At 39.0% G+C, this 18,726-nt stretch overlaps 1 protein-coding gene across 2 annotated transcripts in view; it reads left to right on the top strand.

Annotated features, from left to right (window-relative positions):
* RPS6KA2 (ribosomal protein S6 kinase A2) overlaps positions 1–18,726 on the top strand; it is a 280,998-nt gene that overhangs the window by 179,578 nt on the left and 82,694 nt on the right. For both annotated transcript variants that reach the window (XM_066178673.1, XM_066178672.1), the window contains 2 exons: positions 7,869–7,985; positions 11,856–11,937. In XM_066178673.1, the coding sequence (XP_066034770.1) occupies positions 7,869–7,985; positions 11,856–11,937 (199 nt within the window). The remainder of the gene's footprint in view (positions 1–7,868; positions 7,986–11,855; positions 11,938–18,726) is intronic.

Raw genomic sequence — 18,726 nt, 5'->3', positions numbered from 1 at the left:
TGAGTACAGCAATAAGGGAATTGGAGTAATTTAGCAAGTACTTATATTTCTTGAATAGTATCCTTAACATATAGACCCTTTTTTTTTTTTCCTCCCTTCTTTTTCAAGCCTAATGCCATGGTATCTGAGCATTTGTTATCTTTCCAGTCGCAGTGGCTAACCACACAAAAGAGGAAGGTGGCCATACCTTCATTTTACAGGTGGGAAGCTGGGACACTGGGATGTGGGCTTTACATGTATTCTGGAGATGCATGGAGCACAGGTTTCCGTCACATTAGGGCTGTCCCATTAGGGCTTTCCTGTGGGTGCTGACGTGCTGCAGTGGGTGCCAGGCAGCTCTGATGAGTGGCTGCAGTGGTAGTGGATGGAGGCATCCCTGGGAGGGTCTTTGGCAGGAGTCCCCCAGGTCATTCACAGAGAGTTTGTGAGTCATTCACACCAGAGTCCACAGTGAGCGATACTGACCTGGGAACCAGCCTTGAGCTGTGTAATAATGTGGTTATTTTTCAATGCATATTGGCCCCTACCATTGCATGTAACCCTGTTTAGGTTCCTGTTCTTAAATCTGTTCAGTGGTGACATAGAATCATCATGAGGAAACAAGAATACTTACCCTTCTAAGAGTCATGTTTTCTTCCATGCATTGGCTCCAGACACACTGGGAGTTAGTTCCTTGATGAATGTGCAGCAAGTGTTCTTCTTTTGCCTATTCAGCAGGTGAAACAATCAGCAATGTACTGTACAGCTCTTTGGAGTAGTAAAGGCCAGTGGCACACCTGGAAGCCATGCCAAGTAGAATGCCAAGTAGGATGTTGGTGAAAATGTTCTTCCTCTTATTTATCGTAGAAGGAGCAACATTGCTGAGGTCTTTGTCCTTTAATGGTGTGACTCATTTTGAGACTGTTTGGTAAAGTTCACAAATGTATTTGAGTATTTGTAGAGAGCTGCAGTAAGGCTGGCCTACTGGTTTTTTTTGTTTGTTTGTTGTTTTTTGTGAAGAGGTGGTTCTCCTTTTCTTTTTAACCCCTTGCTTTAACATTTTGTTAGGCACTTTTTCTACTCACCACTCCTCATAAACTATTGCAGTTTGCATAAGAAATAACATAAAAATTAGAGTTACCCTGGCTAGTGATTTGTGTCCAGGGTTGAAAGTTAGATCAAGAGTCGGTGTCTCCCTGAACTTAATGCATGTCTGTACTTGGAATAGGAATATTGTTCTCCTCGTGTAACTTTGCAGCCGTAGTCTTGTATATATTTGTCCTAGTCAGGGATTGGGTCTGTAAAGACACTATAGTCATCAGATAAAGAGCACCAGACTTCAAAGTGTTCCAATCTGAGCTAAAGGGGAATTCAGTTGTAGGCTGCCTGATATATCATGTATACTGGATACATACCCACAGGATAGTAAAAAGCAACTATCCCTATTTTTCAAGTTAGAGAGGAAGTAGAAAAAAAGCCCAACTTACTGAATGAGCTGCAAAATCCTGGTAAGTGGACTATTTTCAACACATTAGAGTATTTTTTAATTGTCCAGGTGTTTCAAGTGTGTAAGTTCTTTTGAAAAATCTTCCATTTCAATTGAAGTTTCATGGCATTTATCAGCAAGCATCTTCCTTGTAATAGCATTAAAAATCTGGCCACAATACTTCGTTATTTAAGTGTGTTTCAAAATCAGATGGTAAACATGAATCCATCTCATGCAACTGCAGAAGCCCCCCACTCAGCAAGTTATCATAGGCTTTCTTGATAGCTGTCGGACAGAAATGTGCACTTTTTAGGATGTGATTTCTTTTAAGGATCTGATCTCTTTTAATCGTGAATTCCCTCCTTCTCTCTAGTGACTGCAAAGTAAACCTAGTTCAAAACGTTGTCTCCTGTGCTATAATTGCTTGCATTTATTTAGCTGAATTCAGCCTTAAGTGGCTCATCAAAGACACACAGGATGCCTTGTAGCACAAAAGATTTTACCCAAATCTCCTAAATACTCAAACCTTCTCCTTATGGACTTCACCAGTCTATCCAGCAGACTGTATCCACTGCCTTTGCTCTCTGTGATTCATCTCTTCCCATTTATGAAGTTTGTTAGCATTCAGCTGAACCCCAACTGTACAGGCATGTATTAGGGAGAAGAAACTAAAACTGTAGGGTGAAAAATCGGGGCTGGAGGGAAGTGTTAAAGTGTTTTAAAGAGAGCTTAATGGTTACCCTCTCTAGAAAAAGGTCTGCTGAATTTAACAGCTGATTTCCACAGAAATTACTTTAAAAGTTTTTGTTTTCCAGTTAAGTTATGACATACTTTCTGGAATTCCAAATTCAAGATAACACATTCTATTCACCTTCGTTAAAAATCTGGGAAAGAAATCCCAGTCTCTCTTAAAATTGTAATGCATTGTTTAACTCCATGTGACCTTTTGAGAAAGTAGGTAAGCTTATGCTGGAAAGCCAAACACAGCCCTGGCAAAATGTCCAGAGAATTCACTGTGAGTTCCACATGCTTCTTTAAAGTTCAGTAATTCCAATTCATTGTCATAAAAGCAAATGTTTATTTGACAGCAGAGAAAAAAGCAACTGGGTCCATTTATGGTATTGTTGCTCTGTTTACATCTTTCCAGATGAGGGTAGGGGCCAGAACTTGGATTAAAACCCATTTAAAATGGAAGATTTCTTTCTCAACTTTTACTCCAGCTGCTGGAGACTGGCTTGGGAAGAGTCTAATGAAAATGCTCTAATACTTTTTTTAATGTAGATACTTGTCCTCAAAGAACTGTATGCAGGCCAGCAATTCATTTCCTGCCCTAGGCAGCATTTGAATAGCCTATTATGTCTATGACATAAATGACTCTCCTATGGGCTGAGCTAGATTAGAAACTGTGAAACAGAGGTAGAAACCTGGCCTCATCTTTATCAGACACATCCTGTTCTAACTATTCCCATATCACAGTTTTGAACACATCACATGCTAGTGATCACATGCTAGTTTATCACATGCTTTCTTAATGAATCATATTATTTTGAAATGTTGTGTTGCCTATGATACTTAGAAGTTAAATAATTGTGATTTGGGTTTATGTTAGATGGTAACTTGCCAAATGGGAAGATTGGTAACAAAATAAAGTCTGTATCCTGAGCATATGCTGTAGACAAATAATGATTATCTCAAACAAGAATAAAATATCTTCTGAGTTATCGTTATTTCTTATTTCCTCCTGCCACATTTTCATTGATTTCTTCATTGACCTCAGATCCTAAAGCACGCAAGCCTAAAGACTGTTAAACATCAAAAATGCACATATTTTTGATGGAAACTGAAGCTTACCCTTTACAGCCATACCTGTATGCCAGTTTTGATCCTCTGCAACTGAGAAGATGACCAGGCAAGGAATAAAACTAGGAATCCTTTCTTACTGATTTTTCAAAACAATAATTATATGAAATTATCACCATGGCTTTTTTGCATATGATATGGTAGCATAATTTTTTTCCATTGGTAAAAGTACCAATGTGATTATTCTTACTCTAGAATAATCTCCCTCTCCTGATATTATAGGCAGTCTTGGTGAAAAATGTATTTTCTGTGTAGGTGAAATATATCTGGCAGTTAAGGAGGTCTCTTTGATGACCTTAGCTCTGCTTATTCAGAAACTAGTTGGGGAGTAGGCAGACAAGACTCCAAAAGGTGTTAAACCTGTCCATTTTTTAGGGGGTATCCATAATGTTTACTGAGAGGCTGTGGAACAGGAAAGATAGGAAACTGAAGAGTTACTCTCCAGGAAGGCCTGCCCTTTTGAATGACTTTTTGTTCTCCACTGCCAAATCCATACCCCTACACTTCTTGATCCTACTCTGACATGTGACAGTGGGTTGGGAAGTATTGTTGCAGTTAGAAGAGTTTTCTGTGGTTGCTCTCAAGCAGCCACTGAGCATTAGTGCCTCTCTTTCTCCAGGGCTGCATGAAGAAGTCTTGGAAGTGAGCTGACACCAGTGCTACAGGGAGCTGCTGCCTTCCACAAGCATCAAAGCAGATGTGTCTGTGCTATCCACAATCACAGGGCAAGAACAGTCTCTCTTCTCCTGTGTCCCAGAGGAGAAGAGATCAAAGAAGTCTTTCCATTTTAATAGCTATTTTATGTCCAGACTTTCTGCCAGCTTTGGGGGAAGCCTCTAAGTGAGTAATGAATCAGACCCGGAATAGGTTGTTGTTGTATTACCATAGAGAAGCAATCTTCATTCCTCTTTTGTCCTTCCAATTTATTGCCCTCCCTCCTCTAATCTATCCTGCTTGACCATATGCTTTCTTCAAGCCACAAAGAACATCCATCTCACTTTTGTCAAAGGATGGTGGGGTTTTTTTGTGAATATCAGTATTTAGAGAAGTTTGTAAAAGATTAAGCTTCATCAAGTCAAGCATTCCTGCTAATGCAGTGTGGGACAAGTCAGCAGGCAGCAAGAGCCTGGGCTGGTGTGCACAGCTGTTGCAAGATCAAACTGTGGAACATTCACTTTTGATTCTACCAACTTCACTGATCAAAACCAGTTTTGAAGTTGGGTGGGTTTTTTTTTTTCTCCTGAGTGAAATCCTTTCCATCAAAACAGCATCTTCAGTGTGCAGGCTTTGTCTGTATTGTGATTCTCTTGTCTCTGTTTTATTGTTGTTATGCAAATTCCTGATGCAGATATGGTGCACTTGCTGGAACAGTGAAAAATGAATCTATATTAGGGAATTTTCTAGTGCGCAACCCAGACCAAAATAGTTGGGAAACCTGCCCACAATACTTGTGCTTTGACAGTTTGGGTTTCATTCTGATCATCAATACCTGAGAAAAATTATGCATATTTCCATTTAGCATAACACAGAAGGACTTCAAATGAGAAAATCCCATGTAAGTAAGAATGTAAAAGAAGACTGTAAGACTGTTTGGTTTGTGCTAGGTTTTGTTTTGTTTTGCTTTGTTTCGTTTTGTTTTGTTTTGCTAGAAAGGTGAAACAAACAAATGGAAGTTATTCTGTGATTTATGCAGCCAGTAGGTAATAAGATTATAGAAATACGTTCAAGGCAAATGGGTGTATATGTGCAAATACACCAGCATGTATTTCCTTTAAGGAACTGTGTCTGTCTTCAGTCTCAAGCGCTGCCAGTTTGGCTTTCTGGCCCAGGGGTAAGTGGATTTGTCATACCAGCTAAAATAGTGTCTGCCTCTTGGACAGCTCACAAGTGAGACTGCTGTGGTGATGATTGGTGAAAAAACAGCTGTCTGGCATGCTTTTTCTTCAGTGCTGCCTTACTGCCCCTTTCTAGTGAGGCAACCACAGGAAATCCACAGGAAATCCTACCTTCCTAGAAAAATATCCTGCTTCCTCCTAAGGGTGCATGGATCAGCCAGCTCGACTGGACTGTGGGCACAAGGAAAGAGAATAATCTTTTGTAGGAAGTGGCTCTAGCTTCAGCCTTTGAGACACTGAAAACCACAGTGGACAAAAAAACAGCTGGTTGGTCTGATCAAGTGTCAGTGATGTTTTGGGCTGGACTGTTGGACTAGATGACCCCTGGAAGCTTCTTCTAACCAACGGTTTTTTATTTTGATAATCACAAAATTGAGCATGTTTTTTCTGTCTTCAAAATCCTGTGCTTCTCTAGTAAATGTTGCTAGGCCTTGTATTTAGAAGCATTTTCTGTAAATACTCTCTTTTTTCCCTGAGCTTTTAATTAAAGATGCTTATAATTAAAGTACTGCTTTTATTGCATGTTATAAATTATTTACGCTATTATATGGGAGTGCAAGAAATTTTTAAGCATTCTTCCACCAAGCTGAATTTTCATAATTTTAATACTTTCAGTGTATTCCTGGAACTGAACATGTTTCATGAACCTAAAGAGGTTATATTAAATTTAGTAATACAATGAGAAATATGCTTAGGGTTGTAGGTCTTTGACTTTGATGAGTAATATGAATGGGCAAACTGAAACTCACTCATCTAAATTGCAAATGTAGCTGAAAGTGACTTCATGGTTCAGGCTGGAGTACAAAATAATTGAAAAAAATTATATATTTAATATCAGAAAGTTACGCTATCTCGCACAGCAGTTAAAGTCAGAAAAATGTGAAGAGAGGTCTTCGCATTCTGTACTTAGAAATCCTTTAAATCTCTCTGTGAAAACTGTTTATTGGTTTCAAGCATTTCCTTTCATGCAAACCTTAAACTGTAGGAATTAGGATCAGAAAAAGGACTTGCTCTGAGATGATGATTATTTTCCATGATTGTGGTAGCTTAAATGAACTACAGGAAACCTTCCAAACCAAGAAGAGGATATGGTCCACTGTTCCAAAATTTGTGAGTGTAAAAAGACAGGGTAGGGAAGAGGAGGGATGAAACTACAGTAAAGAAAGCAATCTGAGTAATGCAAGCTGTCTATCTGACAAATTACAGCTAGTAGAAAGTGACAGCAATTTTTCTGGTGGAGAAGAAAATAAAATTCATTATTATTTAGCACAGGATGTGTTTTGGCCCAATATTTTGGTTTTATGCATTTTTATTTTTAGGATGTTATTTCTATTTTCTCAACATTAATTTTAAGAGTGGGAAATAAATATTATATTTCTGCGTCTTATAAGGATTTTCTGGGGGAGAGAAAGGAAAATTGCAGGAAAATTTATTGTAAAAATGTTTGAGATTCCAATTATTTCTGCTGGGTGCAGAATTGTTCAAGCTTATTCCTAAATAAGTAAGTCCCTTCAAACTGAGAGATAAAAAAAAAAAAAAAAGGTTTGTACTGAAAATCCATGTTTTTGTTGTGGAGAAGTTAGAAGAAGTACTTTGGAAAGAAAGAAAAAAAAACAACCAAAAAAACCCCAAAAACACCAAAAAAAGAAGAACCAAACAAACCAAAAAGCTCAAATGTAGGGGTACAAAACACTAAAGAAATAAAAGGGTGTGTAAGTATTATCTTTCCTTATCTTTGTGTCCTTGAGAAGCAGGTTCTTTCTTCCAGGTTTCTTTTCAGCTCAGTGACTTTCTGGGTTGCTGCAAACTCTGTATAGTCCCTCTGGGTCTCACATGACCCAGTTGCTCTCTTTTTAGAGGAACATGCCAAAATAACATGAAGCAAACAACTGAAACTAATGCCATATGTCACAGCTTACAAGATGAAGTTCCTGGTTCAACTGGTGTCTTTGAGAAGTGTACATCTATTGATAGAGGAAAGATTTTAACAAATCCTGGTCAAATCCAAAGCATATTAAGCTAATTCTTGCAAGCAGCAATGTGTGTCAGTCTTCTCCCACTGCCACCTCATTTTACACCTAATCATTAATTTGTTTTCTGTTTAAATGGTTACCAGTAGTAATGTTCCAGTTTTTGAGGTAAATAGGAAGAGGCTCTTTTAGTAACGTATTTTCTTTGTTGTCTACTCATTAGAGGAATTGCTGCTTAAGACTAAGGAAGCTTTTTAAGATTGACTTAAATGATGATTTGAGGGGAAGATGAGAAAGTATGTGGAGAGAAGTGTGATGGAGCCTCTCTAGTGCAGATTTGAGTGCATGCCACTCTGCTAGCAAGGTCTCTGGTGGGCAAGCTCTGCAGTGTATTTTTGGCTTCAGCTTGTATAATCTGTCTTTATCTAGTCATATCTTGAGGCTTAATAAACAGAAGTACCAGGTCTGGATATCCTGACAATTACCCTCCCCAGCTGGTAACAGGCACGTGGAATATTTTGACAAGCATTTGTTTCTCTTTTTAAAATTTGCTACATGATTGTAGCATCACAGAAGATGAGATTTTAATAATGTGTTTAATAGTGTTTCCTTAGGATAACAGCTCTGATTTGGGGTTTTGGTTTTTTTTGTTTGTTTGTTTTGTTTTTCCCTTTGCAGGAAGAAGGTATCGTGAAGGAAATAGACATCAGTCATCATGTCAAGGAAGGTTTTGAAAAAGCAGATCCTTCTCAGTTTGAACTGTTGAAGGTATTAGGACAAGGTTCATATGGAAAGGTAATTTTTATTGTCATCTAATCACCCAGAGCAACACTGAAAATATTGTGTCCTTTCTCTGAGTTAATTTACACTGCTGACATTGTCCAAATATAAATTACATTGTAAAGGCAGGTAAGGGTAGCCCTTCTATCTTAATTTTAGTAACACTTCAGTCTTCTAGCTGGATTCCTGCATATGAACCAGTTTAAGAAACAGCACCTATGGCTCTGGACCTGGACTAATGAGCACAAGTTATTGTTGGTAAACATGACAGTTTATAAACAGTGATAAACAATATTTATGGATTCTGACCTATCCACCAGGGAGGTGAGTGTGCCACTGCTCCTTAGTTAGAGGATGTAAATAGGGACATTCAAAGACTTAAAGAAATTTGCTGCACAATTCCTACTTACGGCAAACTCAAGCACATTTCCAAGTCCCATACTTCTGTTTAATTCAGACTCAGAGGCCTTGAAAGGTCCTGGAGATAAACCCCAGTGCAGAATAAAGTAGTCATTATTGCAAGAGCATGGGGGGAAGAAAAAAAAAAAAAAAAGCAAACCCTGCCTGTATGACCACAAGATAATTTGTGGAGAAATAACATTCTCCACACATCTTAAGGATTTTCTTAATTCCAAAGACAGTTATTCAGTGGGGCATGTTGGTTGGAAATGAGAACAGGAAGGAAAGATGGAGAGAAAGAAGGAAGAGTCAATTCAGCCTTAAGTCTTTCTATGGTTTAAATAAAACATTGAAACTTTTGGAACAGTTAACCTAGTTGAAACTAGGCATCAAAGTCCTTATATTATTCTGTGTAGTTTTTAAAACATATTTTCCAATCAGGACCTTTAGTTTTATTCCCAAAGGTAGCTATATTAAGAGTATTTATCAACTTCCTGGTTATTCTAGAATTACATTGATAATTAAATCCATCAGAAGTTCCCTGAGATGAGAGATTTCAGGTAAGTTAACATTCAATACCAAGTCTTGAACTCAAGAATTTCTTCAGAGCACAATGTATTTAAGTTTTAAATGTTGAATGAATGTGAAAAAGTAAACAGCTCAAAATTAAGTTTGCTATGAGATTCAGTGTAAGAAGGAGAACAGCAACAGAAAGAAATATCTTTGCAAAATGCCTGGTCTCTGCAACCACTTCCCAAAAGAAAGTCTGATTTTTGGGGCATCAGAGTGTATGCGGACAGTGTACCTGTTTGGAGCTGCATATAATTACAAGTCACTTTCCATATTTTATGTGAGAAACATTTGTATATTCCCTGGACCAGCAAAGACATGGGAAAGAGAGGTCTGCTCTGTGTGTCTTGTGCAGTCTCCAAGCACCTACATTTTCATCACCTTGGTTTTTGAGCTGATGGTTCAAATCCGTGTCCCTGTTGATGGAAACCATTAAGTTTTCAAGTTGTCTACCCAAGGCCTAAATAATTTCTTGCAAGATTAGAGAAGATATCTTTGGTGTCAGAGGGAGTTTCCCCAACACTCTTGAGATGCAGAGCACTTGCTTAGCTTTTTCTGTCAGGTTTTGGCTGATACACCAATTTCTCCAGCTAAGGGAGTTTTGCTAGTTCAGGTGTTAATAACCTGAGGTGCTTGCAAACATATCAAACTAGAAAATTCAAAGTCATGCTCAGCCACATGCTATTCTGACAAACTAGTATAGTTCAGCTAATATAACCTGTCAAGTAAGCGCTTCAGGGCTACTTGGTGGTTTCAAGAGTGATGTGTAGCATTACATTTAAGAATAATCAGAAAGGTGACATCGTGTTGCAGTACAATGCTCTTTCCTTTGTTCTGTTTCTTTCTGGTTTGGTGGTTATTTTGATGTCCTCTGAAATAGAACACAGTGTTCTTGACTCATCTCTTTTGAAAGGAATGCAGACAAGTGCCCTATCCCATGCTACAGTGACTAGTGACTGGTAATGTAAATTGATAATTTTGCTTATTACAGCAATGTGGGTATTACAAGCTTTGCAAGATTATATGGCGGACAAGATATTTCTAGAACTGTGCCTAGTATTTCTGCAGATGCAGTTTTATGTGCTGTTTTATGTGCAGTGCTGCTGAAAACCATTATCTTAAGCGTTTGCGGTTTTGGTTTTTGGAGTAAAAGTCCATAAATGTTTTTTAAAAATAATAATACTGCTGAAAATCTAGTGTCTGGACAAGCTTGCTTTTGACTTTCTCCTCTTATTCAGTGTAATACAAAAATTCAAATTTTTACTTGACCTGGACAGAAAAATATCCCAATTTTTCTCTGTAAACTTCTGAATGAATTGACTTGCTGTTAATGCTGGAGCAGCTGAGCTTAATTTATCATGAATAACAAGAAAAAGCAATTCAGAAAGTCTTACATGTACCTGTTGCATCCGGATTTCATCATTTTTTCCTGCAGTTGTGAGCACTGGAGGTTTTTGTTTGTTCAGCAGAGTAGGAAGCAGGAGCTGGGAGCAAGCAATTTGTGCCCCAGCTTGGCTCGTCAGGGCAGCCTGAGGAACTGTGCAAATCTCCTGTGCACAGGAAACATCCTGAGGAGGAGAGTCCCACCAAAACCCTACCAGATCATGTTATAGAAGTATTGCAGCTGTGATGCTGTCAGATGTAAAAGTCCTGATGAAGTTGTTCAGAGAGAATTAAGACTTTACCTTCCCCCCTGCTCCCCAGGTTCTGTACCTGCTTGATAAATGTTGTTCTCCATTCCCACAAACCTTTCATCAAATGGGTTTGAGAAAATCTAACTTGTTTACAGGTCAGGTTTTTTTAGGAGTAAGAGTCTTTCAACTTGCAAAAATTGTGCCAGAAACATACTTCCTCCTGCCTTATTTTTTGGCTTTTTATATTTTAGGTGGAGACAGTTAATAAAGCTGCATGGTTCCTAGACAGGCAATAAATAAAATAATTGCCATGGAATTTTTAATCCAAATAGACATTCATTAGTTAGGTAATTTCACCTAGCCTTTGTTAATTTGTATATTAATAAATGTATGGGACTGTATGAATGCGGGACTGTATACTTATTTCTACATTTGGCTTTACTTCAGCTTCTGTCCAGTAACACAAGTGCTGAAATTAAAAAAAAAGAGAGAGACACTGTTGCCTGGTACTTCTGACCTCAGCAGACAGAGTGTGTCCTGGGAACCAGCTGAAAGGCTTGTTGTTTTTTTTATTTCCAGTTATTAAAACACTGGAAGTCTTATAAAGACCAAACTGAACCACTGATCCTGTTGTTCCCTACCCTTTCAGTACTCAGATGCACTGAGGGGCAGACAAGAAATATTTGCATGTAGTAAAAAAAAGAATACAAATTTAGCTACAAATTTTATTTTAATTAAAATTTTACACTGTCAGAAGATGAAGCATAGACTATAACAGGAAAACCGGCTTTTTTACAATAACAAGAGATTTTCAGCTGTATGAACTTTCTGCTTCAGCTTCATTTTAGGCAAGTTGCTGTTCATGACTTATGGCATGAATGGCACCAAATTGATTTTTTCCTTTCATATAATTGATGGCAATAATTTTAAGACACTGCACATTCCTAGACACAAATGAGACATCTTTTTTTTTTCATGTAAAGCTGGTCAGAATATGAAGAGATATGTGCACACTGATTCTAACTTTTCACCCCTCTTTAACTGAATATATGAGGTCAATTAATAGTGTTGAAAATAGTTTTTTTGTGAGGTGGTAAAGGCTTAAAATTGAAAATTTCCAGAGCTAGCTCAACCAATTGCAGGTGAAATACATATTAAATGCTTTCAGCTAGTAATTTTCATTAGATTTCCTGAACCATAGTATCTATTCTCCTGTCCAATGCATTAAGTCTTGTAAGAAGAAATTCAGTACTCATCTATACAAAACATTTGCTTTTTACAGGTATTTCTAGTCAGGAAGATAAAAGGATCTGATGCAGGCCAGCTTTATGCCATGAAGGTACTTAAGAAGGCAACTCTGAAAGGTAAGGATTTGGGACAGTGGCTGCAGTCTTTATTTCTGTGCTATGTAGTAATTTATTTTTCTTTCTATTTTTACATTGTTGCTGCCTTGCAGTATATGAATGCATAAATATGTCTCTGCCATCCTCCAAAATTTTGCCTCACTGTAGGGGAATGTTCTAAAAAGAGCTTAAACAATAGTATGTTACCTATACAGGGTGAGAGCAGGAAAACAGAGGTTTACAGCTTCCCAGCTGTATGCATTCTTTATTTTCTTGGTGTTATTTTTAGGACTTCTATTTGGTATATATTAATTTGTATTGAAGTGTCACTATCTTTCTGTTGCTGAAGTAAATAAGGATATTGCTGCAGTAAAACCTGGCTCCTACTGGGCAGAATGGCCTTCCCAGCTGGTGCTTCTCACTATATGCTTGAAAAACCATGGGAACGTGTTTTCAAGTGTGAGGACTCGTTCTGAGACTATTTAGATCATGCTGTTTCCTAGCTCATGGCCTGTGGGAGGCTAGGGCCAGATGGCTGATGTTTAAAGCTGGTCATTCTCTTCTGAGGCCACTGCCTGCTGACTGGCAAAAAAGAAATTGGTAGTCAAGCCCAGGAGTGAAAAGCAAAGAGAGTAAGTTCAGTCTCAGTTGAAGTCCTTTCTGGTTGCTCCTCCTCAGAGTAAGGAGGATGCAGTCATCTCCTTGTTTCCCTGACCTAGCACTGTTCTGATCTTTCCCTCAAAATCCTGACACTTCTTGCAGATAAGGAGGAGAGCATTCATTTTTTCTGGAGCAGATGTTTTGCTTTGTCTTGGACTGTGTAGGTTTGTGCAATGCAGTGTGGTGTTTAAACCTCTGTCCTAATGCAAAAAATAATCGTTAAGTGGCCAGACAGTTCTGTCCACTTAAAAATCCAGATTTCTTTAGCATGCCTTGCTTTGGGGAACCAAAATACAAATAAAGCTACCAGTCATTGCAAGCTAGAGCTACTGTAGGTGGTGCCAGGCAGAGCCAGCACCTCTTCTGAGTACTGGTTAAAATGGGGAGCAGGCACACCGGGCTGTGAGACAGTCCTTTCCCCTAAGAAAGCCTTTTTAGGGAAACACGAGTTTGAGGCAATGCTGGCGTGCTTGTCTTTTTGTTTGGAATCTAGATGAGAATGTTTGTTCTAGCAGAAGAGCCCAGTGTAAATAAACTCTTAAACAGTACTGGACATAAGACATGCCAAGTAATAGGTCAGGCCTGTGTACATCACGTGTATGACAGAGTGATTCTCTGACTTCTTAACCAGGAGCAGGACCATGAAGTGCCCAAACTGAGCTGAACTCAACTGCCAGAGTCTTCCCCACTGGGGAGCATCACCTTCTGATGATGTCTGAGCAAGGTCTGTGTAACCCCTCAGGCATCAGGATGTACCAGAAACTTATGCCTGTTTCTTTTGACAGTACAAAGGTTTTTTTTTACCAAAAGGAAAAAACTGCGTATTGCCTCTTCTTTTGCGTATTGCCTCTTCTTTTGCGTATTGCCTCTTCTTTTGCGTAACTCTAGGAGTGTTTAGCAAGAAGAACTTTGGCAAGGGGGACTGGTTTTTTTTTGCATCCTCAAACACTTTATTGTTACTTAATATTTGATGGTGAAATATGTAACATTAGATTCCACTGTAAAAGAAAAGACCTTTATTGTGGCAGTATTTCAGGAAACATCAAAATTTAGGTTGCAATTTTAAAGTACCCAAAGTGTTCCATCAAGTTTCTATTCTGTCGAAAACAATAACATCTTTGCATATCTGTGGTGGTTCTTTATAGCTGAGAAAGGCTATTTATTGTCTTCTCAAGTGTGGGGTCATAAGATCCAAAAATTGAGGCTACTTAGTGATTTTGGTGGATTGCATTTCTCTCCCGTTCAGACTCTAACTGCTAGCTCTGGATTTCCCATTAATCTCAAGATAACCAGCACCAGGGGCAGGAACTAATTTGTCCACACCAATTTCTACAAAGAAGTTAAAATTGACAGCTGTGTACCTCAAAGTGTAAAAACAGACAGAACCCCATTGACAACAGGGTGAGTGAGACAAGCAACGAGGATTGCTGTCAGTAAGCTTCCATGTAACCTTTGGCACAGAGATAGTATTTCTGACAGCTTAATTTCATCTTTTAAGTGAGAGTGCCGAATTATTGCTGACTACACACACTCAAAAAGGCTGGAAGTCACCTCAGTGTGAAGTGTTTATTACCCTGTCAGGCAATGGGAGCAAAGCTACAGGTATATGTTAGCACTGTGTTCAGCATTTGCTGACAAAAGGCATGCTATAAGACAAATTTCTGAGTGGTTTTCTTTCTGACCTGCACTCTGCACAAGTACCACATGGAGCAGGAAAGTCAGAGCTCTCTATGCCAATTCCATTGACAATGGTCAGACAGCCCTAAATGTTAGAGAAGTAATTTTCTATAATGAAACAAATTTACAATGCATGTAAATGGAGAAGTCAAAAAGAAAGTAAAAGCAGATGGGATAGCAAAGCTGATTTCTTTCCTGGATTAGTCTGAAGAAATAAAAGCTGGATAAGTAAGAGACCTTCAGGAGTGATGGAACTAACTCTGAAGAACAACCCTAGGTAGGTCCTGATGAGGGATTTCCTACCCTGGGAGCCTGACTGTGGCTGTGGCTAGCTGGTAATGTTTAGGAAGAAGCAGAAGTACAAAATGGTGCTCTCTCCAGTAAGCCTGCTGCCTCCTGACCCTGACCCCAGGGTAGTTGTTCCTTGTTAGCATGATCCCACCTTCACCAACAGTGAAGGTTAGTATAAGAAGAGTACAGCAAGCAGCAGCAGAATTCTTCAAGCATTTACAGTTCAAAAATGGTTTTTGATACAAAAGAGACTTTGTAGATCAATCACATATGTAGATTTGAACTTGAAAAAGATCTGCTAATCAGCAGGACCACTCCTGCTGTGAAGGTAAAATTAGGCTCCAGAAAATTCCAGTTTAGATTGTAAAAGTTTGCAGAGGCACCATGCTGTACACATGAATATTTGTGAAAATTAAATTAATCTTGAAATCATGAAGGTTTATTTTAAACATAGGATATATCTGAATAAGCACCTGTAATAGCATGCATCCTTGAAAGGGAAAAAGCCACAGTTACTTTTTTTTTTGTAAATGAGAGCATCACATAAGTTTCTCTCCTTTTTGCCTCATTTTCTTTTTTTGGGAACTTGGGGGTATCTGCTTTCTGAAGAAACTCGATAAGTGTTTCATTGTAATTATTAACTTTAGGAAGATCTTGTTCAAAATGTTTAAGAATGTTGTGTGTATTGGGTGCCAGATGTGGAATACATCAGATTTCAGGCTGCATGTATGTATAACTATACCTTATCTCTCTTTCAAATGTTTTAATCAAATTACATTACCTTAATAGCTTCCTTTACAAGTATAAACCCTTTTGGGGGTATCCAGGTGCTCAAAGATATTTAGGCATTTAAATACCTTCCAGGAGTGAGACTTTTGCCCTCCAGAATATCATTAAGTAGTACTCTTAAAATACTATCTTAAATGTTGTTTCATATCTTTGTTATACTCTGCCTTTTCTTTAAAATCAGAGATTTAGAGAAAACATTGATTAAAGTTGATCTACAGTTTAAACACTTACCGAGATGTATCAGTGAGTGACTACTGCCCATCCTGAATACATTGTAAATCTGAGGGAACCAGAAATAAACCAGGGAATGTTTATTCTGTGTATATGTGTGTCTGGTACTCACCAGCAAAGCTGGAACAGAGGAACAGAGCAAGCTGATTGTTCTGATTCATTCAGTATTTCTCTCGAGGTGTCTCAGGCTCCATCAGCTTTACTGAATGTGCTTCAGAATTCCATGATCAAGAGTTGTTTAGATTGGTTACGGTGTAAGCCTCATTAAACACCCATGAAATGCCCATAAATCCCCAGCAGGTTGCTGTGCTGGAATGTAAGGGAGCTTGAAAATCAAAGACCCATTCCTCCAGGAGACGTGCAATCTCAGAGAAAGTGGCATGAAGCCGTAATTCAGTGACATAATGCCCATGAACTTTATAAATATTGCAGTGATGTTGTGGCAAGGGTTATGTGATGGATCGTGAGGATGCAGTTTGCGTCTCCCCATCTGGCTGGCAATAGGGTGTGTAAGTCTCGGCACTGGAAGCTCTTTGACCCTGAGAATGCAATCTACCTTTTTGTGTTTATGGGGTTTAGAAATGATAATCTCTTTTGTCACAACCTCTGAAGTGCTTTGCAACTTATGATCCCCTCAGTTTAAGCCAGCAGGCTCAGGGGTTTGCTGATGTGTGGTGGTTACAGATGCAGTAAGCTGTGAGAGCAGCTTTAGTGACTCCCAGAGAGCTTGAGTGTTCTCAGGGATGTAGGCTCAATAATACCAATTACACCCAAAATCAAACAACTAACTTAGATGTTAGCAGGTGTAGTGTGATTTCTGTCTAAACCACTGACAAAATTGTAGTAGTGGTTTCCCTGACTGGATGCCAAGCAAAGTGGCTTCTTCAGGTTTCCTCTGTATGTGACTCAGTTTCTCTGTAAAAAATGTGGTGTTTAGATACTGGGTGCAGAAGTCCAGTGGTTTGCCTCTGGTTTGAAAGGAATAAAACATCAACAAAACGAGAAACTGTAGACAATTTTACCCTATAAAGCTGGACTCAGTCTTAACCTAAGGTAAAACTTGCTCTGTTGGGCTGAAGTTTTCAAGATGTCATTTTCTGTTTTTTACAGTCCTTGTGTTTGGTGAGAGGCCCTGGTACTCATCCAGGTTCACCATTGAAATTTTGCTACGTTATGTTTTCTTAAAGTATTCTGCTATTTTTTTTATATCTTCTTGGGCCTCTTATTACCTGCTTCTGAAAAATTCACTCCAGAAGTTCTGTCAATAGGACAGTCCAGACCCCTCAGCAGAGGTACCCTTGCCCTGCAGTTTGGTTTTTGCCCTGCATCCTCAGAACTGCTGCTTATGCATGGCTTCTTTAGTCTGAGAATTGTAACCCTCCAAATATCAGGGCTCTGAGCGCAGAAAAACAAAAAACATTGCTGGACCTGGAAGTGCCCTTAAAGATCCAGCTGAGACACAGACTCACCCCTCTCCACAAATAGATAGACACTAATTTTTCAGTCTCAGAAAGAAATAGCAACTTCTGTGTGCACAAACACAAAAATACTTGATTTCTCTGTATATTTCCTAGTAGCTCTAATATGTAAAGATCAGCCCAGTGAGTATGTGCTGAACCAGACAGCAGTGCTCTTGGGTCACCTTCTGGACCTGGCCCATTCACATGCATACTTTGTGTGGACCAGGAGTCAAGAAGTGCTATGGAATGTGCCAACCTTCCTCACAGTTTAGGAGCAGATTGGATTTAGTAGCTGTCATCTGGGGAAGTAGACCTTTCTTTCCTCTGTGGGAGTTTTGAAAATGAAACCAAGAAGTTCTTCAATAACCAGTGCTTAGGGGTCGCTTTTGGGCTGTGTTTTTACAGTGCCTTGGGAAATTTTCTTACATCAGAGCACCTCTTCCTTCCTCCCCTAAAAAGCCAGCTTGTCTAGGGCTGGCTTTCTGAAGAAGGAAAGGGCACAGTGTGTAAGAGAAGGCTCAGTTAGGATTATTCTAATGGGCTGTGGAGAACAACACATACTTGTCTATTATAAGAAAAATGAACTACGTTTAGGCAACTCACTGTGCGTCAGTAAATATTATAGCGAGTCCTAGCCTGAATATACAGCAGACTGGACAGGTCAAAAACAACAAAAAGCATTGCTGGAAGTTTGTTTCCATAGCATTTGCTAAAGTGTTCATTGAGCTTGTAGCTTCTGGGTTAGATACTTAATATTCTTAAGTGACTCTGTACAGTGTTTGGATTCAGACTTGGATGAGAAGGGAAAACTTGTGCCTATAAATATAAACTGAACACACATCACTTAAAGATTTTATTATCTGTTTTATTCAAACCATGTGGGGGTTTGCATTTTATGAAATCCTGATTTAATTATAGTGTCTTCACAATGCCAGGTGCATTGTGAAGGTCCTGTTAGGAGGCAAAAAATTTCCCACTGACAAGACATTAAAGAAATGAACATTGAATGTTAAAAATGTTCTCTATTTTGTAGCAAGGGAACATTTTTGGCTCATTTGTTTTTACACAAAAACCTGTTGTTCCTTATGGGTTTTCCTAACTGCCAAAGAAAATTGAAGTTTTCTCTTTGTGAAAATGTTGGCTCCTGAATTCTATATAGGGTCCAGAGAGGGGCAACAAAGCTGGTGAAGGGTCTGGAGCACAAGTCCTAGGAGAAGCTGCTGAGGGAGGTGTGGCTGTTTAGCCTGGAGAAAAGGAGGTTCAGGGGTGACCTTATCACTCTCTAAAACCACTTTAAAGGTAGTGAGGGGTTGGCCTCTTCTTCCTGGCAGCTAGTGACAGGATGAGAGGACATAGTCCTAATCTGTGCTTGGGGAGGTTTAGGTCGAACATTAGGAAGAATTTCTTTACAGAAAAACACTGGATGTGGCACTGAATGCTATGGTCTAATTGACAAGGTGGTGTTCAGTCATAGGTTGGACTTAATGATCCCGGAGGTCTTTTCCAGCCTGATTGGTTCTGTTATTCTGTTAAAACTGCTGCTCATGTTGCTGAGTAGGTTCTTCCTGTTGTCCAAAGCAGGGCAGAATCATTAAGTCTTTGCCTAAATATTGGTAAAAGATTAAAATCAACCTCCTTGTCTTTCTCCCTGTCATCCAAACAGATAGGATTTCAGATAGGAGCACACACTTCTGTGCTTGTG

Source organism: Chamaea fasciata, unplaced genomic scaffold (assembly GCF_029207755.1).
Source record: "Chamaea fasciata isolate MVZ Bird 193981 ecotype frontalis unplaced genomic scaffold, bChaFas1.0.hap1 SCAF_3, whole genome shotgun sequence".
Taxonomy (NCBI): Eukaryota; Metazoa; Chordata; class Aves; order Passeriformes; family Sylviidae; genus Chamaea; species Chamaea fasciata.
Note: the sequence above shows the minus strand (reverse complement) of the source record. Positions and strands in the feature narration are given on the sequence as shown.